We start from the raw sequence: 19,461 nt of genomic DNA, 5'->3' as shown, positions 1-19,461 counted from the left end.
GTCTGTGATCGTTGTAGGTTCCTGAACATGTCATATGTCATGTGGGCTCAAGGTAGACTTTTCATGAGGTTTTATAGGGGTTGGAAGACCATAAACAGTGGTGAACTCATCTGTCTGGTTTTAATAGGATCTTTCCTTCAGTATAAATTTTTTTCCCTTGAAATGAAAGCAGCTTTGGTTGATTCAATTTTCTTAAATAAAAAGAGCATTTAAACTACCAGTTGAAATTCAAACCTCACAAAAGAAGCCTTTCCTTTTGTGCCGCTTCACAGGGGAAACATTTTTCCCTGTTGCTCTCTGTTTCAGCGAGTTGCAGACCTGGAGCAAGAAAATGCTCTCTTGAAAGAGGAGAAAGAACAGCTTAACAACCAAATCCTGTGCCAATCGAAAGGTAAGGACCAGAGTGCCTGATGTTTCATTGTAAGTGTTCATTTCTTTTCCATGCTGATTTTCCCCAAAGACTCTTTACCAGGCGTGTGGTTAGCCAAGATGCTGCAGTGGGGAAAGGGCCTTACTAGAAGAGAGATGAAAGAGAAGAAGGGTGATCTTTAAGATGTGCTGCGACATTTGGTTTCAGGAGTTGAACACAGTGGGACGCACGTAATCACCAATAGAATGTGTGAGATTTGAGTCGGGGAGACTGCGCTCAAAGAATGACTACCGTGTTGTGCTGTGTGGCTGCGAGCAAGTCCCTTAATGACAGTGGTCCTCCGTTTCTTCCTCTGCAAAATGGACGTAAAGGTTCAGATCTCAGAAGCGTGGAGTGCTTAAAATGGCACGTGACACATAGTGAGCACTTAGGAGCTGTCATTATTGCTGTTTTAAAACTTATCTTTACCATCCATAGTACCTGTCTTGGTTTCTTCTATCCAGTGGGTCATCTGTTAATGTTTGCTAGAGAGAAGGTCTTGGGTCAGATCCAGGTCACCCCTCTCAAGCACCCACCGACCCCTGGGCTGCCATCAACCCCATGTTCCGCTTGACTGAAGAGGAGCACTGGGGGTCCACAGACCCCAGTTCTAGCCTAACTCAGTGTGGCCTTAACAAATCACCCCCCTTCTCCCATCCTCAGGGTCCTCCCCTGTACTGCAAGAGAATCCAACCACTTGAATGCACTGTCCCACCCAGCAGGAAATCTTGCTGAAAACTTAAACTGTGTTGAATTTCACTTTAAAAATTATTTCTTTCCACTGATATGAATAGTAAGTTTTGGTGGGGAACAGGCCATCCATGTTATCTTTTTGTCTTCCCTCCTTCCTCCAATTTAACTTCTGGCCTTATCTCCTCAAATCTCCTTTACTCTCTCTGCACTCTGAGAACCAGAAAGATCAGGATTAGGGAAGAAATCCTGGGACAAAACCTGGGTTCTTCCAGGAATGCTGCCAGCAGTTGCTGTGACAGTGGTCACAAGAGAGAGGCTGGGGCATTAACTGCGGGAGTTGTCACGTATGCTGCCTGCTTCTCTCCCCCATTTCCCCAAGAGCAGATGGTCTTTCTTTCCCTCTCTGAAGACTTAAGCCACAGTCACAAGCTTCCTTTTGCTCTGCATAGGCGAAGTAGTTGAATAAACTCATCAAGTGTCTATGTTAGGAGCTTGTCATGGGCAGCCTTTTAACAAGAGATTAATCAGAAGGCATGAGTCAACACATGTAGGGGAGTCCATTCAGAAAGCAGAACTGTAGCTTAGTGTGCTTGCTTTCCAGATGAATTTGCCCAGAACTCTGTCAAGGAAAATCTCCTGATGAAGAAGGAGCTGGAGGAGGAGCGTTCTCGGTACCAGAATCTCGTAAAGGAATATTCACGGTTGGAGCAGAGATACGACAACCTTCGGGACGAGATGACCATCATAAAGGCAAGGAGGGCAGTTCTGCTGTCCCACCGCGCCAGCCCCCTCTGGCTTCACAGCCCTTGTTCTTGCGCAGCGCCAACCCCCTGCTCTGCTGTCTGACACACGGTGATGCTCAGTGAATCTGTGCTGTGTGCACAGTGCTGCTTTCCAAAAGCATCTGTTCTTGCCATTCCTGAGGAAAGTTACCACATAAGAAAGTAGCTGAGCCGTCTGATCATTCATTCCCAAGGACAGCTCCTTTTCCAACTTTGGGGTCTTATAAAGATCTCAGTTAGGAGTTTAAGGAAAATTCCACCCAAGTGTGTGTTATCTTTCTTGTTTTCTGCTCTGGGAAGATCCCTGTGTTGAAACAGTAATGGTGTAAGGGAGTTCTGATCTCAGCTTCATTAGTGTGTAATGCAGAGAGGCCCACAAGGGGCTGATCATTGCTCCTAATCTTTGGTGAAATGCAATATACGTATAAACATTTTCATATTTCAGGATTTGTCATTCTTTTTTACCCCATGTAAATATTCCTTCCAGAAATGCATATTCGAACGAGATTGAATAAGTTAATTGTATAGAAACCAGGCAGAGAAGCTGAATAGGAACATATACAGAAATCTAAAATTTTCCTACAAAGATCAGTTTTCACTCTCAAAGCCAAATCAGATGCAAGGGGGAAAAAATAGGTATTTTTAAATGAACAATATAAATGGTAAACTCCATTTCTAATGTTTATTTTCATAAAATTGGTAGAGTGCAGGTTGAAATAGGGGACTGTTAGGGGCAAATTTGCAACATTCTCTTCAAGAGGGATGCTGTTGACAGCTCTGTCTTTGTTGGCTTTCAGGGCAAGACCAGGAGTTAAGCATTGTTTCCCGGGACTTTTCAGAGAAATTGGCCTAAGTGTTAGGGATTTGTATTCCATTAAGAGACAAGGGAACTCAGTCCTTACCATGGAGCTGTGATCTCTTCTAACTGTCATTTTATTGGGATGACTGTAAGAATTGTAGGTGAAATTTTTTGTGGTAATAGCTCTATTTAGCCATCATTCCAGGAAACGATGATTACCTATTTTTATTGACAAATAAGGCAGAAGCCCAACTTTAGGACCTACTGTTCTTTTAAAAGTAATAGTTCTTATTAATAGTAGTTCATCATGAGTTTTTACATTCTTCTTCTTGAACAGCAAACCCCAGGCCACAGGCGGAACCCGTCAAACCAAAGTAGCTTAGAATCTGACTCCAATTACCCCTCCATTTCCACATCTGAGGTTGGAGATACAGAAGATGCCCTCCAACAGGTGGAGGTGAGTAAGGCAGGCTCTTGGCTGCTGTCCGTGCTCCAGAGGGAACATGTACCCCCTGCGTAGAGCACCCCCAGAGATTTACTCTTACACTGGGAGAGACCAGAGTGCCCAGGGGCTCACTCCTGACAGCAAGACCACTTGGACTGCAGTGGGCTTATAGACTATACTCTAGAGTTAACATTCACTGTGCAAAGCAGTTCATTCTCGTTCACTCTACCCACAGTCTAGAAAGGAAGGAAGAAGGTAGAGCCCGGATTTGTCTTGCAAAACTGCAAACCTAGTGCAGAGAGGTGAAATGGCTGGCTTAAGAAGGAACAGCTAAGTCATTAAAATAGATATCTTTATCATCCTCATTGAGTATCCACAGTGCGTATAGTAATAGCAATAAATATACAAGAAAATTTTCCTTCCTGACTTAGAAGCTGGATAGAACTCAGAGAAGAACAACAAATATTTGCTGAGTGGCTGTATCTTTGTCACTAATAGCCTCTTAGAGTCACTAAATAAGGTACGCCACAGTGGACTTCGTGGTCTGTGTGTAATTTTGTCGAAGGTACACAGACACACAGTTTTTCCTCTGGCACATGAAAAGAAGAAGATCATAAGCGCATAAAAGTTTATGAAGCACATGAGGATAGACGTGGCTAGAAAAACAAATGTGCTTTGAGCACATCTTTGTGCCCGGCACTGCAGGTGGGTCCTGGAGAAACAGTGGTGACCAAGCTGAAGAAGGTCCCTGCCCTCGGGGAGCTTGTCTGATGGAAAGTTAGGAATAATCAGTTGATGGAAGAAGTTTGTAATTTAATTATGGGTACCGTTAAGTGTTATAAAGGAAAACAAAGGATGATAAGAGATAGCAAGTGAGGAAGTAAAGGGTGGAAGCATAGACAAGGATGTCCTTGGGATAAAAGGTATGGCTGTTGTGCAGTTTGATATGCTTGGGTGCTTGCTCTACTCACTTAGTAAGCATTTAATAAATGCTAACTTAAGGCCCTTAGTTTTGCCACTGCAGTCTCCTGAGTCTGGGTCCTGGAGGCTTCAGTCGGCCTGAACTCTAGACACACCACCCAGGTGTTTGTATATGTGACCATTTACATGCAGACATAGCACTTCCATCAGTGGATTTATGTTCTTCAAGGAAGTGGAGACTGGCTCTTGGGATTGACCAGAGCAGCGAGCACAGAGCTGGCTAAGCACACAGCACTTATTATATGCCAGCTGAACCAAATTACATTGTCACATATGTACATACATGTACTTAGAAAATCCATGTGGATATGCTCATGCAGATACCCATGTTTGTACAAGGACACTCACACATGACAGAACTCTGCAGGGCAAACCCAGGCATGAATCTGAATGAAAAAATGTGGGAAACTGATGCTGTAAGATCTGTTGGATAGGAGTCAGCCCTGTGGCCGAGTAGTTAAGTTCACGTGCTCCACTTTGACGGCCCAGGGTTTCACCAGTTCAAATCCTGGGCGCGGACATGGCACCACTCATTAGGCCATGCTGAAGTGGCATCCCACATGCCAGAACTAGAATGACCCACAACTAAAAAATATGCACCTATGTACTGGGGGGATTCAGGAAGAAAAAGCAGGGGGAAAAAATCTGTTGGATAAATGAGTTCCGTGGCAGGGCAAGTGTTGGTTCAGTTGCAAGGTGCAGTCAAGTGGTGGTTGACAGCACACTTACAGCGATTAGTAACCACACTGTTTCTTTATCAGGAAGCATTATATCCTGCATTTTATAATTTCTCTAGTGTCAAACCATTTTCTAGAAGTGAGCTCTTTTAACTTCCAAATAAAATGGTTGTGTCTATATCCATTTTTTCTTGAAATATATGATGGGTCATCTGAAGTGGCTCACACAGGAGGAATACAAATGGCTGAGACACAGATGTTATCCAGACAGAAAATGAGCCTGGAGCACCAGCTTTAATATGTGAAGTGATGGTTGCTTGACACTGGCTTTGTATCTGAGGGCACAGATTGATGTTTGGGAGGCGAGAGAAGACAGACAGCTGATGCAGAGGTAGGCAGTGAGGTGCTGTATGTTCCCTAAGGCATTTAGGCTCTTAAAATCTCCTCTCCCCTGCTCCCTGTCTTCCTCTGAAGGAAATCGGCCTGGAGAAGGCGGCCATGGACATGACAGTCTTCCTGAAACTGCAGAAGAGGGTGCGGGAGCTTGAGCAGGAGAGGAAGAAGATGCAGACGCAGCTGGAGAAGAGAGAGCAGCAGGACAGCAAGAAAGTCCAGGTGTGTGAAGGGGCTGGAAGCCTGCAGCAGTGCCCTTGTACTGGCATCAGAGAATGATCCAGCTCCCTCCTACCAGGGCTCATATGGCAGATGTGACCCCATGAGGTTATGCTGGTGCTGGGTTTCAGAGAAGAGCTTCCATCTTGTGTTGGCATCATACTGAGTCTTCACTGCAAGTGCTCCAGATCACCCCAGTTGAAGGGGAGTAAGCTTCCCAAGTGTTCCCAGGCAAAGGATTTCCAGTGGTGAAGCTAGTGGGGAGCCTGTGGCACCATCAGCCATTTGCATAGAGGACCAGGATGTGTAAATAAGGTATAAATATAAGCAGAAGTCAGATTTTAGCAGAGAAAATCAATTGCCCTCTTGTACCTTGCAATCTGGGATGGACTTGAATTCACCCCCATTGGGTGAGAGGTAGACCAATTTTGCAGCCACTCACCCTGCTATCCCATGACTGCATCCTGGCCTCAATGCAGATGATCATCAGTATCTTGGGTCTTGAAAGGTTATTGTTTGAAACCTTAGTGTCCCAAGACATATCACTCTTATCTTGAGGACCTATTGGGCACCTATGCTACACTCAGCACTATGCCAGTGCCAGGCTCATAGTAGGTCTTCAAAATGTTTACTTAATGAGAGGAGATAAAAATGTAAGAGAAGTCCCCAGCCCCCAAGGAATTTTAATCTAGTTCAGGAGGACCAGGTGAAAAATAATAGTGCCCAAATGAGTGCAGGGTTGGGGCACAAAGAGATTGGTGCTATAGGAATAGAGACAACCATTGAAGTTAACGGTGATGAGGAGGTACGAGCCACTTGTTGTTTCTTGGGGGGTATAAGACCCACTTCTAATGGGATACAAGGATGATTCTGAGATGGATCATAGCATTAGCTGACCCCATAGTGGGTTTGTCAAAGGCCTTTGGTTTGTTCTCAGGCCTGAATTGCCTGTTGTAGGATTCATCCCCCTCCCCACACCCTCAGCCTTGCCCCTGTTCCCACCTCTATGCACTGTCTCCTTTTTTAATACCTCACGTCTCTTTCCAATCAAATACGGTACAGACTCTGATCTACCGATCTAGTAAATTCTTGGGGGTTTTTCCTGAGCAGTAAGTGGGGAGGTAAATCTTGCTGATGGTTTTAAATCTCTCAGGTGGATTAGATTCAGAATGGAGAGTGAAAGGATTGGGTATATAAATGACTCGTTCGATTAGAAGAGAAGCTGCCCTGACAGGCAAGCATAAATCAAATATATGTAAAGCTGCCTAGATGACATCAGACATGCCCGACGTGAAAGTTCCTGGCCCACCTAGCTGCCTCTAAAGATTCACTTTCCAGGTTCCACACCACAGAAATGCCAAATAATTTTGAAATCCTGACTTTAGGACTTCTGTTTGTCTTGATACCAAAGAAAAAAGGGTATCTTTTTCCTTAAAAAATAATCACTGAAGAAGAGTTAGAACTGTAGGCTTGGCCCGTAGCCCTGTGGTGTGGGTTAAGGATCTGTTTAAGGAGAATGACCTTGTTTCCGGCAGAGTTTAGTAAGAGAAGCAGGAGTGGGCAGGAGTATGGAATCCCTCTACAGTACCCTGAAGCCAAGCTTTCGGAGGTTGTGTTCTTGAATCTGCCCTTGGTCTTGAGGAATCCTGAGCCACCTGGGTCTTTATTCTGGAGAGATATGGCCCAGGGTCTCAGCTCTAGAGAGAGGCCAGGCTCTGAGTGAGGAATGACACGGAAGTCTGTGGAATGTACCATCAGGGTGGGAGTGACTAAGCCACCGTGAGGATGGGGCCTCTATGACAGCCAGCCAGGCTGTCCATGTATTTGACTTCCCGTCCATCCAACTCTCTTTCCCCGGGCCTAGCAAAGTCATCTTGGCCACCAGAATGATTCCAATGGATTGTCCACTTAGAAACATGACTGCCAGCGCATCTTAATACTCACAACGACTCAAATTTGAGTGGGTGATCTCTGTTTTCCAAGAACCTAATGCACTCAACAATTATCTATGGTCATATGGCAAATCCATGCTGCGTAGAACACAGGTACAGTCCTCTCACTGGTGCAGCAGGTTAAGAGCTACCCCTGAACAGTCACATCCCCATACCACTGGTGATGGTAGGAAGCAAAGCAGAGACTGGTACCTTGAAGAGTGGCTTTCCTAGGTTGCAGAGCTTGAAACAACGCAGTAAAAGTAGAAATCCTTGATCTGGAAGGAGCAGCAGGAGATGCTCAGATCCAGTCCCAGTCTCTAAGCCTGGAGTACATCCAATCCATGCACAGCTGGTGGTGGCCTTACCCTTGGATTTAAGGTTGCTTAGATAATATGTTGATAATCTAATTAAGCACTCTCTGGTTTTAGCTTCAAAAACCCTTCTTATTCACAGACTATCATCCACTACTTGAAATCACCCAAGGAGTTAACCATTTATGAAGGTTGTCTACCCCTTCTCCTTAAAGTGCAATAGCTGCCAAATAATTATATCTGTCACTGGCCCAGCTGAATCCTAATGGGCTAATTTTCCAGTTGTTGCCATCCACATCTACTAGCTTTGGAGTCTGAACATCTTAGGGGGCTGGCTGTCATATACCTGTCATAGACAGAAGAAGCAGGCTTCTCCACAAGGTGCTTAGGGTGACTTAGTTGGGAAAACAGAATACACATCTGCACACACACATATCCCAAAAAACCTAAGAGTAGCTCATTAACCTTATTAATAAGCATGTAATTAGTTATATATTAACCTCTTTATGAAGTACATAAGTCTTACAGTGCTAGTTTCCTAAAGCTGCTGAAACAAAGTATAACACACTGCATGGCTTCAAATAACAGACGTTTATTCTTTCATAGTTCTGGAGGCCAGAAGTCAGAAATGAAGGTGTCAACAGGGCCATGCTCTCTTTAAGGCTTTTGGAGAGAATTTGCTCCATGCCCCCTCTGAGCTTCTGGTGTTGCTGGCAGTCCTTGGCCATCTTTGGCTTGCAGCTGCATCACTCCAGTCTCTGCCTCCATCTTCACACGGCCATCATCTTCCCTGAGTGTGTGCGTCTTCTCCTCTTCTCATAAGGACACCAGTCATGTTGCATTAGGGCCCATCCTAAGGACCTCATCTTGACTTGATTACATCTACAAAGATCCTATTTCCAAATTAGGTTACATTCACAGGACTTCAACGTATCTTTTTAGGGAGTGTAATTCAACCCATAATACAGTGTTATACATATTCAACCTGTAGTTGCCTGCGAGAACCATGTGAATAAAGTGGCCAAGGTGGGGAGGGCTGGCAAGAGGATGATGTTTATGGAGAGCTTCATGGTGGCCTGAAGTAGTGAGCTGCATTTTGGAGGTGGGAAGGAAGTAGACTTATGGAGGGTTGGAGTGCTGTGTACTTGTGCAAGGGCAAAACGAGCAGATTTTGACCATGGGTGGAGATACTTGTGTGGAATAGCTGCCTAGTAGTCCATGCTCACCTTTCTGTCTCTCTGTTCTTGCAGGTGGACCAACCAAAGAATGACATAGATGTGGACCAGGATGCAGATCTAGCCTACAATAGCCTGAAGGTAAGATTCTTGGAAGACAAGCTTCCTTGAACTGTCACCCTGTAGAGAATAGATGATGAAGCTGGGCGGCAGCAAACCTGCTCCTAAACTCTGGTCTGCTAATAAGCGGAGCCATAAGCACACAATTTCCCTTTGCCACACTTTAGTTTCTTCATCTTTGAAATGAAGGAAAATTTAGATCTGCTACAAGGGACTATAATGTATGCTAATAGGAAACTGTTCCCTCTGTTCACAACACTTCTGACAGAAAATATGTAGGTTTTCCACACCAAGCAATTCTCCCATTCTCTGCCTACACCAGCTGGGTGTCCTACGGTTTAATCCAATTCTGGCACTAACTACCTGTGTTACCGCACAAAAATGGGGTTTTCTTGCATGATGCGCATAAACAAGCCAATTAATTATGACATCAGCTTTGGGGGAAAAATCAGCTTTATTCTGCAATATCGATATGCAGGGAGACAGGGGGGTGTGTGGCCTCAGATCTCTCTCCCTAATTCAGGATTTGGGGCGAAATTTAAGAGGCTAGGTAGAACAGGCTGGAACGCGGAAACGCTGGTGGGACAGGTTTTGATTGGTGGACTGCAAGCATTTATGATGGTGAGATTCTAAACATTTATGACAGGGTTCTAAACTTTTATGATGAGGTTCTGAACTTTTATGATGAGGCGAGGAAGGAATTTTAACACCGGGTCTTCCTGAATGAGGCACCCCTCATTTCTGATAAGAGTCTGACTTTTAAGTTCCAGTTGTGTTCCTGGTCTTGTGGTTCCACAGTCATTTCAGGTCAAAATTTCTTCTTCTGCACATGCTCTGGCTCCATGACATTGCAAATTTTCTGAAAGGCAATTCTGAATCACTTTGTTGATAAGATGGAGTCAGTTGAACTGGTCCTGGAGGGCCCCCAGTTACAAGAAGCACATGTTTTGGACACTGGGCTCAAGTGCTATCTGTGGGAGTGAGATTGGGTAGAAGGGTCCTGGGGCTGGTCACACCTGGCAGAGCATTATCCAAGGAGGCCTGAAGTGTGGCAGGGCTGGTACATTGGCCTCCCTGGACCAGGCGTCAGCAGTCCTGGGCCGTAGTCCTGTCTCAGCCTCTGTACTCACTGTGAGCCTTCACTCCATTCTCAGCTTCCACATTCAGAAAATCAAAAGATTATATCCAAAGGGCCCTCATTTCTATATTCCTATGACTCTGTAATAATTGTGCAACTAATGCCTGCTTTCCACATTTTTGGGTTTTCCTTGGGATATTTTGAATCTCAGATATTTCAGAGCCCTACTATCAATTTGTGATCATCAGACTTTAAATCTTCTGACTTCGTCTCAAACACAAAGTTAAATATTTTATCCAGAAAACTTTAAATACATTCCAAAATCTTTCGGTATTATTTTTGATTCTATATACAGGTAATTTTTCTTCCACTGGCATTGACGGCCAGTGGCTTTCTGTATGACCAAAACAACAAAACAGTGTTTTTGATGTATTCTCTAAAACATTAGTCCATGTGATGCACCTTGGGGAAAAAAAAGGGGGCTGTCTAGATAAATAACTTGAGGAAATCCTGCATTCCATACCCTCTCTTGGAAAGTCACAAAGTACGTTAATATATTAAGGTTCTAGGAGGTCCTGCGTGAAATGCATGAAGTTTAAAACTAACCTGGCTTTTCCACAAGGATGGGTTTTATTGGCTAAATATGCTTAGAATACAAACACTACTGAATCGCTTCAGGGAATGTTGCCATAGAGGCGTCGTGTCAGATGTTTCACACCAATAACTTGGGGTTATGGGTTCAAATCCAGGCCCCAGCTCTGGCTGCTTCCTGATGCCAGTCAGAACTTGTGCCTTATATTTCATCATTAAGATGGGAAGGTGGCTCTTAGCTCCCCAGGAGGACAGGCAGGTTGGTTAAGGAAGGTGGAGGAGGAAGCCCACATGGGGACAGTGCCCTGGATCTAGGGACCAACAGCGTGTATCACACCACTGTCTTCCAGAGACAAGAGCTGGAGTCAGAGAACAAGAAGCTGAAGAATGAACTGAACGAGCTGAGGAAAGCCATGGCCGACCAAGCCACACAGAGTGACTCCACCCACAGTTCCCCAGACAGCTACAGCCTCCTGCTGAACCAGCTCAAGCTGGCGAATGAGGAGCTTGAGGTTCGCAAGGAGGAGGTGCTCATCCTGAGGACCCAGATTGTCAGTGCTGACCAGCGACGACTTGCTGGCAAGAGCACGGTAACAAGATGGCAGCCGTGGTTGGGCTTGTTAGGGGGTGACAGTAGGCAACAGATTTGGTGTTTTTCTTACATATCATTACCCACGAAGATCTTAAACCTAAACCTAAAAGAGCAGAGTCTTTTGCTCTAGGGTCTCCTCTAAAGGCAGAGTGAGGTACTTGCTGCCCTCTCAGCATGACCTTTCATGGAAGTCTTTTCTAGAAGTTTCTAGAATCTTCTGAAGTTGCTCAGTATGAACGTGTTCAAAAAGAACAAGGCAGAGAATTAGAGAGACACAAGGGCGACAGCCTGAGCAGCCCCCTTGGCCTGGTTTTTCACTCATGCCTTGCCCCTTGCTACTTACTTTGTTACTGAGGTGGAGAAAGTCTTCCTCACTCTTAGTCCTCCCAGGGTAGCAAGTCCAACTTAGCAATTTTTCCTAATGTTTTCACCTTCTGGGGCAGATTGTAGAGCAGGAGGGAGGGGACAGAGGCCACCTGGGTCATTCTGGGCTCTAAGAGGCTGGGTCACTTCTGGGCATGGGCCCTGGGGCAGCATGGGGGTGGGGGCAGGCAGGTGTTATCGAGTGTGGAGGGTTCAAAAGTGAGACAGACTTTAATCACATTCTCTGGATTTGAGGTGCTTTCTCCTTTCGAGACACTGTCCTTGCCATCTTCCTCCTACCGCTCCAAACTCAGTGCCTTTCTCAACCAGGCTTGTCATTCTGTGACTCTTCCGATGTGACCTTTTAAAGTCACATTCCTGCCTGGATTTGACTACTGTTATCTGAAGTCGTCCCTGGCTTTTGTTGTTTTCCAAAGGCTTATTTTTATACCTCTGTCTATATATAGTCATTTCATGGCAATTGTTTGTATAACCAATGGAGTTATTTATTTTTTAATCTGGGACTTTCTAGGAGCCGAACATTAATGCCAGGACAAGTTGGCCTAACAGTGAAAAGCACGTGGATCAGGAAGACGCCATCGAGGCCTATCACGGCGTCTGCCAGACAAACAGGTAAGTCCCACCTAGTGGTCCTCCATCCCTGGAGGAGGTGCTGGCAGAGGGGCCCAGCCCAACCTCATCTCTGAAGGCTGCTCCTCAGGCATCCCTGTGAGCTCAGCATCAGGGTACTGCTCACTATAGAAGATACATGATTAGGAGCAGACTCGGTGAGTCCCATGCCCTGAGGAAGCCCACTGTTAGCTTCACAAGACTCCAGTAACACACCTAGAGCATCAGAACCCAGGTCCTCTGGAAAGCATTCGCAAAGGGAGCTTCCCTGGGAGGTTTGACAGGAGGCAGAGGAAAGGGAAAGACTGGCTGAGGGTGGCTTTTCTCCTTGCGAGGGAAGCCAGTGCCAAGTCAGCCCAACCAGTCAGGAGGAGGGGGCCAGCCCCAGCTGTTTGCTGCAATGCCATCTTTACTCAACCGGGCTGGTGGGCCTTACACCATGGTGAGCCCCCTTCTCTGTCATTTAAAAGAAAGGGAACCCCAGCTAGGCAGTACAGAGGTTGGATGGGAGAATCTGACTACTACCATATCGGCTAAAATGGGATTGCCCTGGATTTTAGTTAACCAGCCACCTCTGGTCCCTCCTCAAGGATGAGCCAACCCAGGGTCAAGGCAAAAGAGTGACCGTCGGAGGGAGGCAGCAGGGCCCTGAGACGTAGGGCAGAACAGAGACCCCGAGGTGCTATGGCAGAGCGCCTGAGAATGTGGACTCTGGAGTCCATTCTCTACCAGTTGTTTAGTAACTGCTTCATAACCACTCAGTGCCTCAGTGTCCTCCTCTGTGAACTGGGGACAGTCATAGCAGCGTACCTCCTGTGGTGATTGAGAAGATCAGGTGGGTTAGTCTGTGTAAAGTACTTAGAACAGTGCCTGCGCGTGACAAGCACCCAATAGATGTTAACGTTGTTATCACTGTTGTTATTATCTTTGCCTCCTTGCGCCTCTGTGGGCACTTGTAAAAGTGGAGGTGACCTTTTCCTTGGCTGCCTTTCTCTCTTACCTCAACTAACTGAATGTTGAGCCATCACTAAGCATTTGTTCAAAATTGCTGAAAACATCAACCACTTCCAGCAAATGTCAGTAGGCGGCACCAGGAGTGTGCCGTGAACTTGGCGAGAAGGTCGCAGGATCGCTGAAGATTTCCTAGTGCTCTGATCTCCAGATCTTCTCATCCAGCCCTCTTTCTGCAGACAGGGAAACTGAGGCTCAGAAGGGCTGAGCTCCTCGGGCTCACAGCCAGCCTGTAACTGAGTCAAGGTAGAATCCAGAAGGCCTGGCTCCCAGGCAGGGCTGCTTCCAGCCACACTGTAGGTAATCAGAAGGTGAAGGTATTTAGCAGCGCCCAGCGGGGAGGTAAATTTATTTCAGGAGAGATGTCATTCTTTTTGCTAAAGGAGGGAGAGAAGGAAATGAAGGTGAATCTCTCTCAGTGCTAAAACTGGAGTCAAGATTTAGTCATTTTAAATTATCTTGGGTGAAGATAAGAAGTGAGATGAATAAGGAAAAAAGCACAGGTGATATTTAAAATTTGAAAAAATCAAAAGAAGGAAAAAGCCATGCGTGAGTGTGCATATCTTTCTTATCTTCAGAACCATCGCTGTTATCAGCTCCCTATTTCTTCATCCACATCATGGTCAGGGATCCAGTCTCAAGTACACGTTTTGCCAGGGGCTGCTTAATACCCTGGATGTGTCTTCCTCTGCAGCAGTAATAATGCTAGCGATAAGATATAAGAAAAGCTATTTTTACGTTAAAATAATTCCGTTCCCAGCAAGCACAGGGTACAATAGGGAAAGAATAACCTGTGAAACCGAGTTAAGTACAGACAGGAGCTGCTGCCTGGGGAGGGGAAGCTGGAAGAAGCAGTTCCCCAGTGCCTGCCATACCTGGAAGTGACACTCGTGGGTTTGTGTCTCTTCCAATTTGGCAAATCCCAGCAGTGAAGGAGGACAGCAGGGAGCAGGCTGGCAGGGCAGGAGGATGCGGACTGTGATGCCTGGCACCCAGCTGGCAACAAGGGCATCCTGTTACAACAGGGGCTCCCCCAATGACACACGGCGGCCCCGGGGACAAGGGTGCTTTGAAGACAGAGTTGTTTTTCTCTCCTACTGTTTCCTGTAATAGAGAGTGTTCTGGCTTCAATAGAAATTATATTATGCATGGGTGGTTGCGGGGGGAGTTGGGAAATCTGTCCAGTCCCTAGGAAAATTTACATTCATACACTGAATTCTGCTTAGATTTCTGAAAGGAATCTAGACACACACACATTCGCATGCACACATACTCCACCATGCCCAATGACAGCCCTTCAAAGCATCCATGGTCCCAAGTTCAGAACATTTTCAGTTGCTAACTTTCAGGGTTGACAGAGTTCTGTTATGATCTTTACAATTGCGTCTTTCCCTTTCTTTTTAAATTTGAGGAGGGAAGCCAGTGTTGAGAGCCCACTCTGGGAATCACCATAGGAATATGTACAGCACTTCTGCTTCCAAAAACCTGTCTCATTTTCACATCGTGGGAACAAAGAGAAACCAGCATCATTGTCACCATTTACACATGGCAAAACTAAAGTAAAGAGAGGGTGGTCCCTGCCCCAGAGATAGGCTGCTGCAGGCAGAGTGGGGTGTCTGGAGAGTCTGCCGTCTTCTCAGGGCTGTCTGCCAAGGTGTATGGGGAGGTGGGCTAGGAGAGCAGGGGTTCCTGCTGCTCTCAGGCTGGCCTCACCTGTGGCACGCACTCAAGGTCGCAGAGCTAGGTAGGGGCAGGAGTGTGGCCAGGGCTCAGGTCTGGCTCCAGGAACAGTGCGCCTTTGGCCACTGGCCATTTCCCCCCAAGCCTTGCCAAGTCTAGAACTCCAAAGCGAGGCTTAGGGTGCATTAGTGGACCTTTCCTCGGGCCCCAGGAAACATCCTTGCAGCCCCTCTCCACCCAGCAGATCCCAGCAAACAACAGGAGCCTCTCAGCACAGAGAGTAGCTTTGCTGTTGCCGCCTGGGCTTGGGCAGGTAAACCTGGGGTCATTGCTCACCCCATAGTGGGCCTGCCTGGGACAGCAGAGGCAGTGTTTAACCAGGAAGGGTGTGTGCGCCACCTTAGGATGGGCTTGGGGTTTACGGCTCATTTGGCCTTGAGCCCTAGCTGCTGCGGAATGTCTGCTTGGAATGGCAAAGAAGGGCAAGAGCCTGATTCTGCTCCACTCCTCTCTCACAAGTCCTCTCTTTAACTGCTCATGGCTAGAAACTGTCAGCTTTGCTCTAGGAGATGATCATTCCCTGTGTTTCCCAAAATTCTGTTGGTCCTGAGCCATCAGCACCATTTCTGTCTGCGGGAATTCAGTGGCGTAACCATGTATACCCATGAGCAGTTCACCCTCGTGTGGCCAGGCCTGTAGGTTCATGATTCTCTCTTATTCATGATGTTGGGGTTGCTGCCTCCCATTTCTCAGAGATCCCCAGGAATTTCCTAGGCAGTTGGGTAGAAAGTCTAGGTGTGGACTAAAGAAATAAGAACATCCATGGAGCACAAAGTGGTCTTCTTAGAAATGACCCTCTCCCAGCTGGCAGGAACCTGGCCTGTTTCTGTCCACAGGGAGGCAGGTCCTTAAGCTGGGGCAGAGGGGTGGGTGGTGGCTCCTAGTTTTCATCACCTCCACAGTGGGGAAGTGAGTATTATCCCAGGCCTTTTCTGGTGCATGACCTTTACAGCTTAATCAGGTTATACAATTAAAGATCCAGAAGAAACCTCGCAGATCATCTAGCTGAGCGCTCTCACTTTACACATGAAGAGATGGGCCCAGGCGTGTAGGTAGGTGATCAGGCCAGGCCTGGCTCATCAGCCCTTTTCCTCAACTCTGTGTCTTGCTGCCTCCTGCAGTCGGAGACTCTATCTGCTGCTTATTCATGTACGTCTCTGTGGCCTCTTTGGGCGTGGGGCTCAGCACAGTGGCGTATACGCAGGAGATTTTTCATGAATATTTGTTGATTTATTAATTGACGTCAAGTGCTGAGGTTAAAAACAAAAATTCCTCTGAGCAGTTTGGGATTTTCCTTCTCTTGCCACCAGGTGGCGCTCCCACCCAGCCTTCGCCCCTAATGGTGGGCCTGGAGCGGGAGGAGAAGCTCCTGTGCAGACTTGTCTTTCATCTGGGAACACAGGACAGACCTGGAGGTGGTTGACTGGTTTTTAATTTATTCGTGTGCCTGACTTCCTGAGCACTGTGGGCTGACTGGGCCGCCCAGTTCCCTACTTTTATCTTGGTGCATCATGCCTGGCCTGTTACAGAATTAAGAATTCTGAGTGTCTCCTCTGAGGCTGATGACCTGGGAATGAATGCTAACTTCTCACTGTTTAGCTCAGCAGCATCCATGCGTCCCCCTGGAGAGGGAGTGGGAGCATCTGCCCTCCTGGGAACTACAGGAGTGTGGTGACCCTGTGAGAGAGACCGGGCAGCCTCTCCTGGGGGTCTTGAGGGCCAGCCAGCATGGGACAGGAAGAGAGCTTTAGACCAAGGTCGGGCGGCCACCTGGGTTCTAGCCCAGGTGTCAGTGTCAGGCAAGTGACGTCCATCTTGGCATCTCTCCACGTGTGCAAAATGAGGTGGTTGGAGTAAAGGATCCCACATGCCCTCTCAGCACCGATGCACTCGCCTCCCGGCCCACCAGAGAAGGACAACACTGTGCCTGGAAGTCCTCCCAGGGAGCCCCCCACTTTGGGTCAAAGCAGTAGGTACTAAAAGGCCCTAGTTAAAGGTTAGTGTCATACCTGAGCAGGGAAAGGTGCTGAGCTCTCTGCTGGCCCTGACACAGCCCAGGTGGCTTTGGAGTTTGCTAGGATGCATGGAACACACAGGACTGCCAAGTGCTAAGCATGGGAGGGGATAGCAAAAGTCTACAACCAGGGGCAGCCTCCAGGGAGGCCAGGCCTGGGTGAGGCTCTGGACCTTTGAGGAGCCGGAGTCCGGAACAGGAAAGATCCCAGGATGAGCTTGTTGGCAGTAATTCCCCCGCTGCCCCATTGCGGGGAGAACATGCTGTGACAGTAAGGGGTGGACCCAGGGAACTGAAGCCCTAGAGTAGCCCCAGCAGTCCAGTCTCCACTATGCCCCGCTCCCCTCATTTCCTTCAGACTTTCAGGGTGGGGCCTGGTGTTGACGAGACCAGCTGTGTCCAAGAGGCAGCCCGGGTGGGCCTTGCAGGGTCTGAGGCTCTTCTTCATGAGGCTGAGCTGGGGGCAGTACCATGACCAACCATGGCCCACACCACTCCTGGGACAATTGTTTCCCCCCATAGGGGTAGGAAGGGGTTACTGGTCCTGTTCTCCAAGCAGTGTGGATGCAGCTCCCACTCCTGGTTCCTGCCAGGAAAGCTGGGCTCCACCCAGTAGGAGGAGGTTCCCCTGGAACAGAGCCCCTTGGAGCAGGGAGGGAGCAGCACAGTCCTGGCCAGAGAGCATGGCTCTGCCTGCCGCCCTCCACCCAGTCCCGCTGGCCTCTGAGTGTCTCTTGTGTGCCCAGGGCTGCACGAGGTGGAGAAGTTCATGGGTGGGGGCCATGTCACATGAGCCTCATCACCAGGAGCTGCCCTGCTGGTGTCAGGCAGACACTGGGCAAAAGGAGAGGGCAAAAGAATTTACCAGGAGGAAGCATCTGGCCTCCTGCCTTCCACGTTGAGTAAACAGGAGTATTGCACCCCAGGTCAAGGGGAGAAAGTTCAACTCTCATCCTGCTTATCACTAAGGTTCTTTTCCCATAAACCCTGGGCCACCAAAGCAGAACACACAAACTTAACTACTACGCCAGCACTCTGGCCCCCATCACTAAGTTTTTATTAGCTGTTTCTTTATGTAAGATTCTGCAGCAAGGGCTGGAGTTGAGATGAGTTAATACTTTTGTGCCCTTAAGCAGCAGCAGAAAGGAGATACACATTGAAAAGCAGGCAAAATATTGTCTCTCTCTTCCTCCTCCCTACAAAGTGCCTTCCCTGCTGCGGGGGTGTGGGGGCACACAGCATCCCGGGAGGCTGCCCTCCCGCCCTGGACAGTGAATGCCTGCTCAGCCTCTGCAGCTTCCCCCGTGCAGAGTGCTCTCCTCCCCGCTCTGTGTGCATCTCCCCTGATTCTCCCTTTTATTTTCCAAATCAGAATCATTCTGGGAGAGAGAAGGACGGTGTGTGAGAGCATATCACTGCCTCCGCCCAGCTTGTGCACTGTTTTTTACAGTTACCCAAACAAGTGCATCCCTTTGTTCTCTCTTCAGCAGCATGTGTTCTGGCCTGAATGACCAGTGAGACTCACATGAGAGTGCATGAACCCCATTCCAAGACAGGAACTGGGAGACAGTGGAGAAGCTGTTTGCAGGCACCCAAGTGCTGGTGGCGGGAGAGGAAGGAGGGAAGCTGGGAGTTCTTGAGCCCTTCCCCTTTTCATTTCCAAACCTTGGCTGGAATCGCTTTACCGTCCTGGGCGCTCTGCCTGCCTGTCTCTTTCCTCTACACTGGATGCCCTGTTTTTTATCCTTTATTTCTAGCGAGACTGAGGATTGGGGATATTTGAATGAAGATGGAGAACTGGGCTTGGCCTACCAAGGCCTAAAGCAAGTTGCCAGGTCAAATATATGCCTTTCTTCCTGTGTCTGCCATGTCTGTTCTGCCTGCTCATGTCTATGCTTAATTGTTTTTCAGCTAGCATGGATGTAAGGGCGCTGGGCACCATTCACGGGTGGATGTGGGGGGTAGCCCTCAGCTCACCCATATGGCACTTTGTGTCCAGGCTGCATGGATGAGGTCAGGGGAAGCTGCTTGTTTGGATCAAGGTGATGGCACTTGATGGTTCAATGGAACCTTTGAAACCACCTGGTCCAACTCACTCTATGGGAGAAGGAATACACAAGGGGCAAGTTAACGTGGCAGCAGGCACACAGCTATTTAGAACAGGGCTGAGAAGGATATTCTTGGGTCTCCTGAGTCTGTGCTGCTTCCATGCTACCTGTTGACCATCTAAACTCTGCAGGGTCAGCCCTGAATGTTGGCTGGATGTGTGCTGCTGGTTGTGCTCTGTGCACAGGGCTCCTCAGAGCCTGCCCTCAAGCATGCCCAGTGCAGTGACTGCCTGGAGCTGACAACAGCTAACGAGCCCCATGCTCGGTGCGCTGCATGTGTCAAGTCTGACCCTCACCACACACTCATGGGACGAGGACATTGAAGCTTGCAGGATTTAAGGAACTGCATAAGCAGAAGATCCAGAATTTGAACCTGGTTCCATTTGATACCAGAGT

General features: G+C 47.8%; 1 protein-coding gene across 5 annotated transcripts in view; it reads left to right on the top strand.

Moving 5' to 3' along the window:
* MYO5B (myosin VB) overlaps positions 1–19,461 on the top strand; it is a 348,428-nt gene that overhangs the window by 297,928 nt on the left and 31,039 nt on the right. For 3 of the 5 annotated variants that reach the window (XM_070221085.1, XM_070221083.1, XM_070221087.1), the window contains 7 exons: positions 307–391; positions 1,704–1,852; positions 3,021–3,140; positions 5,261–5,401; positions 8,894–8,959; positions 10,958–11,197; positions 12,095–12,195. In XM_070221085.1, coding sequence (XP_070077186.1) covers positions 307–391; positions 1,704–1,852; positions 3,021–3,140; positions 5,261–5,401; positions 8,894–8,959; positions 10,958–11,197; positions 12,095–12,195 — 902 coding nt within the window. Of the gene's footprint in view, positions 1–306; positions 392–1,703; positions 1,853–3,020; positions 3,141–5,260; positions 5,402–8,893; positions 8,960–10,957; positions 11,198–12,094; positions 12,196–18,714; positions 18,793–19,461 lie in introns of all 5 variants that reach the window. The other 2 variants (XM_070221084.1, XM_070221086.1) reach the window with 1 other exon arrangement.

Source organism: Equus caballus, chromosome 8, assembly GCF_041296265.1.
Source record: "Equus caballus isolate H_3958 breed thoroughbred chromosome 8, TB-T2T, whole genome shotgun sequence".
Lineage (NCBI taxonomy): Eukaryota > Metazoa > Chordata > Mammalia > Perissodactyla > Equidae > Equus > Equus caballus.
The sequence above is the reverse complement of the archived record's forward strand: the minus strand, read 5'-3'. Positions and strand labels throughout refer to the sequence as shown.